This window comes from Vollenhovia emeryi, unplaced genomic scaffold, assembly GCF_000949405.1.
Source record: "Vollenhovia emeryi isolate VEMERY1.0 unplaced genomic scaffold, V.emery_V1.0 DF939374.1, whole genome shotgun sequence".
Classification (NCBI taxonomy): Eukaryota; Metazoa; Arthropoda; class Insecta; order Hymenoptera; family Formicidae; genus Vollenhovia; species Vollenhovia emeryi.
In genome coordinates, this window is record NW_011966992.1 from 50,005 (window position 1) to 55,211 (window position 5,207).

A 5,207-nucleotide genomic window follows, 5' to 3' on the forward strand; every position below is an offset into this window, starting at 1 on the left:
GCTATCGATTTTTCAGAGATGTCAACAAACACACCATTTTGCATGCTGCCGAGTCCGGCCTTATTGGCTCAGACGTTTTTCTGAATTAGGCCGATAATAATTACGATTTTGTAAAATTTTATATAACTTTTCTTCTCAGTTTAACCCAATCTACTATAATCTTTGGGGTCGTCCATATCGAATCTGGCACCCTGTATAGTAGGACTATAAGAGATCGAACTGCAAGTACAAAATTTACTCCTACTTTAAAGCTGATAGTGTCGAAAATTTCTACTTTTGTTAGTTTAGCATTAAAGTAGATCCTTTGGAGTAGGAACTAAAGTAAATTTTTAGAATTAAAGATTCAAGGGAGGAGAAAAAATATAATGCCATGAAAGTAGGTTATTGCTTATCTATGTATGTAGGTGTATAGATCAGCTAAGTAGGTAACTTATCCTTAAAAGTGTCAAAATAGTACCAAAATTTCGGGCCGAGTCGAAATTTTGGTCCTGTGTTGAACCTTTAATTCTATTATACAGTAGGACCTAAGACAGTAAAAGACGTTGAACTGCAAGTACAAAATTTACTCCTACTTTAAAGCTGATAATGTCGAAAATTTCTACTTTTGCCAATTTAGCATTAAAGTAGGCCCTTTTAAGTAGGAGCTAAAGTTTAGAATTAAAGATTCAAGGGAGGAGTGAAAAAATATAATGCGAGGGGGAAACCGCTGACCAAAATCTTGTACACCAATGCCCACTAATGCCCAGTGGGCATTACTTTATCTTATTATCTTCTTTTATCTTACTTATCTTGTTTTATCTTATTTTATCTTATTGTATCTTATTTTATCTTATTTTATCTTTATAATGCCTCAGCAAGACGTAATGCCCCAAAAATGCCCTAGTAATGCCCGGTAATGCCGCAAATCTGTACACCACAATGCCCTCGTCGGTTTCCCCCTCGATATAATGTCATCAAAGTAGGTTATTGCTGGTCTATGTAGGTGCGTAGATCAGCTGAGTAGGTGTAAGTTATCCTTAAAAGTGTCAAAATAGTACCAAAATGTCGACTCGGGGTGGCTAGAAACTGTACATGGCAACTAAATTTCAGTTGTAAAATACGGACAGCTACTGTTAAAGTTGTGATAGCTAAGCATTGTGCTACTCATGTGTCTACTGTATTAGGTGCGACAGCCAACCGTTGCAGTGCTTTAGAAATTTGTAGTCGTGGCAGCAGAATATTTTTAACAAACTATGATACGGTGGCGAAAATTCCTTTTTTTTCAGCGTGCACTACAATTTAATTACCTCCGTTGCCTATAAGTTTTATCTTAACAATGACAGCGGTATTCAAAGCTCCCGCCAACAGAGGCGTTATTACAGTTTCGCCAACGTCGGACTAAGCAACGTCGGTGACGCCGATGGCGTGAGCGAACACAGCACGTACGGACACGCTGTCAAACGTTACATTTCAACGCGAGTATACAGAAGTTTACATTCGCACGACTTCTTCCTGAGAACGCTGGCGTAGCTCGCAGTCTCTTCCGCGAAGTTCGGTCTGTGCGCGAAAGGGAATCGTTGTAAGTAGAGAACGCATCGATTCGCTCGAGTCTATAATCTCCGACACATAATCGTGGCAAACGCAGCGCCGAGCACGTGACTCGCCTGATGCTTGGCGCTTAATTCAAACGGAGTGGAAAAGCTCGACGTACACGGAGAAGAGAGAAAGGAAGAGAGTTATCTCATTGAACACCGAGGAAGAAGCAAAAGTCGCTTTATCTCTCGGCCATCAACAGCCAGTGCCAAACACCAGCTTGTCAATTTATCGTCGTAAAATCGAGCTTCTGCAGAGAAATTTAAAAATAACTGCGTATCTCTCTATCTCGCCGCAATCGATAAGCGATAACGCTAGGTAAACAGAAATCGCGGCTAGAGAAACAAATTAGGCACAGGATTTCGTTCGATTTGATAAATCGGCCAGCCGCCCTCGATAAGGTGAAGTGTGTGATAAAGCGAGGTCGTGGCGGAAAGAGCCGTGGGCGAGATGTTGACTTTCGTTCGTGCAGCAACGCTCAGTCGTTTCTCGGAACTTTTAACGAGCGGTTCGCTATCGCGCGCGCGCACCGCCGCTACCAGAATGGCGTCCGTCGGACGCGAGGACCAGAAGGTCGTCCCTAAGGACGAGGTCGTCAGGTTCATCGAGGAGTGCATGCGCAAGGCCGGCACCACGCCGGAAGACGCGCGCGTCGTCGGTCATCATCTGATGACTGCGGACTACCGAGGTCACTTCAGCCACGGGATGAACCGCATGCAGATGTACGTGAAGGACATCGAGAACAGGATCACCAATCCCACCGCCCGGCCGCAAATCCTCACCGATTTTCAGGTTCGGGTGGATCCCTCTCTGTCGGCGCAGCTGGTGGAATTTGAATATCGCGAGAAGAGAACCTTTAACCCCGGTATCGACGTCGTTTAACTTTGATCTTTCAGTTCAATCCGTCCTTCGTCTCTTTCCAAGGGGGACAGTTAGAAAGAGACAAGGTACGAATTAAGATCAAAGATAAACGACATTGAGCCTGGGTAAGTCCTGTAATTCACTTGTCGCGCGCCCGGTCTCGAAATTTCGTAATTGTTCCGTACTTCGAGTCACGTGAAGTCATTGTTCGTTATCAATTGATTGCGGCGCGAACGTCATATAGTTGCGTAAATGTTCTCCGAGCGCGTGGGCGATTAAGGAGGTTTGTACATACATACGTGAAATCATAAAAAAAATGGTGTTTGCATTCCGCGGTAATGACGGGACACCCTTCCTCTCCTCCCCTCATCGGCCTTCGTATGTTAACAACTGATGACCCGATAAGATACGCGGTCCCCCTGATTAATAGGATTTGCTTTCTTTGCCGGCAAAGGTATTTGTCGCCGACTCGTGAACCTTACATGTGTTTCCCTTATCGCGTTTTCGATCGGCTGTAATTGCGCGGTAATGCGGCCGTTTTGTGTCAGTATCTACCTTACTTTTATGCCGTACAGTCTCATTCATTAATGCCTGGACCCGCAGTTTTATCATAATTTTTCTCATCTATACAAATCACTGAGTTTCAGGCTGTACATATGTACCACCCGTACAGCACTCAAATGTCGAATCAACATCTCAGAAACGTTCCATTACAACATTGCAATATTGCATCAATGTTACGAAATGTAGATTCAACGTTGAAAAGATATTGTAAAAAGGTCTGATGTCCGCTGAATTGTAATGTATCTTGTAAACGTTACAATTCAACATTCAGAAAACATTGTTAAATTATATTGAGTTAACATTGGTCGCGTTTAGCAGAATATTTTCACAAATGTTGGAAGTGCTGAAATTGAATTATACCACTAAATAATCCAATCTTAGCTCAGACAATTTCTGACCGTTGCAAAAATATTATATACATTTGTGTACATTTCATAATTATACATTTTTTAAGTATCTATTTGAGTGCCAGAAAATAATTTGTTCGAGATTGTTTTAACGTTGCAGCAATATAAAATTCAGCATAGCTAATCTTAAGTGTCGAAGTGCTCTTCCTCTTCCTTCTTTCGTTCACTCAAGCGAGCGCTCCGACGTCCTAGATTTGCAATGCCGAACGCAGCTCTTGTCCGACACAAAAAATTTATCTATGTATATTACAGGGTGTTATGGTATATTATAACGTAGTGCAATCGTTTTGATAAACAGTATGAGGTATTTAATACTACAAAAGGTGTGATATCATCCAAAAAACTTACCTTTTTAAAAAAAGGTAAAAATGCGCCAAGTATAAGCTCCAATGTTACTCTATCTCTTCTGCAAACGTATCTTCTCTACAAAAATATCTTTCCTGCAAAAGTATCTTCTTTACAAAAATATTTTTATAAAAATATCAACTACTTTAATCAATCTCCTAGAATATGTTAGAGCCTTTATGTATTTAGAGGCCAAAATTATTGCTTTTCAGACAAAGATCATTTGGAAACCATAGGCAACACGGTTCTCGTCGTAGGGAACCAGCAGTGACATAGTTGTAAAATTGTGGGGCCTACTTTGCAATTATTTATTATAATTATAATCTATTCTTCCTCCCTCCGCTCAATGGGAAATACTGATTGAAAAGATGACAAATTGATGTCGAACAGACATCAAATGCGTCGATTGAATAGATGCCGACTTGATATAGATCAATTATTTCTTGGTGCACTGGTAAATAGGAATACTTAAATATTCATGAATTAGCTTGATTGCCTATAATTTTATTGATAAACAAAAATTTTTCACTTAAATAAAGGGTACCATGAGTCTGGTAAAAAAATTTTCATGCCTAAACATAAAGAAACATATAAAATTATATAATTATACATATACGTCAAATATGTACATACACATTTTAGCAGTGTATATTTCTAAATAATACAATACAATTTTACACAGGTTTGTATAATTTTATAGATTTATACATTCTTTTATATTAAAACCTTTTACAGGAAAAAAATGCGCATTTATAATTATACATAACTTTACACAATTATACACAATTATGTGTAACTATAGAACACAGTCGGAACACTAACGTCGAATCGACGTCAAAGGGGTCAAAATTCCGTCCCAATCATTAATTTTCGAAAACAATTAAAAATTTTGGAATTTTATTTTTTATACTAAATTCTGCATTAAAAGTTATTTGTATTAAGTGTTATATTAAATACGTGAACTTGTCTGTTCTCTCCAAGATGGTAAAAGTATACAGAACGTTAAACGTAGCAATTTAACAAAAAAATTAAGTTCCAAAACTTAAATATTTTAAAAACTGACAGTTGGAACATGGTTTCGATTCAAAAATATTTTCTCTGGGGAAAATTTATTTGAGAAATACTTTGATCGAAAACGCTTAAAATCCTTTTGGAATCGGCCATCAAGTAAATTAAACATCTCTCGCAACAGAGGATTTTGAGATTGTAATCCTGAATCTAAATGCACGTTCTGAAACTTACTAAAAACACCGTGTAGCAGCCAGTCTATAAAAATAAAAATGGCAGACCAATCAGAGTAGAGAACACTATTCGCTCCCCTCTACCTTCATTTTCTCTACAGGTTGTCGGATTCGATTTGGACGACTCCAAAGATTATAGTAGATTGGGTCAAACTGAGAAGAAAAGTTATATACCATTTTACAAAATCCGTAATTATTATCGCGTAATTAAGAAAAA

General features: G+C 38.8%; 2 protein-coding genes across 2 annotated transcripts in view; both read left to right on the plus strand.

The window, feature by feature from the left end:
• The window catches only part of LOC105558154 (chloride channel protein 2), a 45,646-nt gene that overhangs the window by 11,158 nt on the left and 29,281 nt on the right, over nt 1-5,207 (plus strand). The window lies entirely within an intron of this gene.
• The window catches only part of LOC105558155, an 8,708-nt gene continuing 4,844 nt past the window's right edge, over nt 1,344-5,207 (plus strand). The window contains exon 1 of the mRNA XM_012005705.1: nt 1,344-2,364. Coding sequence (XP_011861095.1) covers nt 2,023-2,364 — 342 coding nt within the window. The 5' untranslated portion in view covers nt 1,344-2,022. The remainder of the gene's footprint in view (nt 2,365-5,207) is intronic.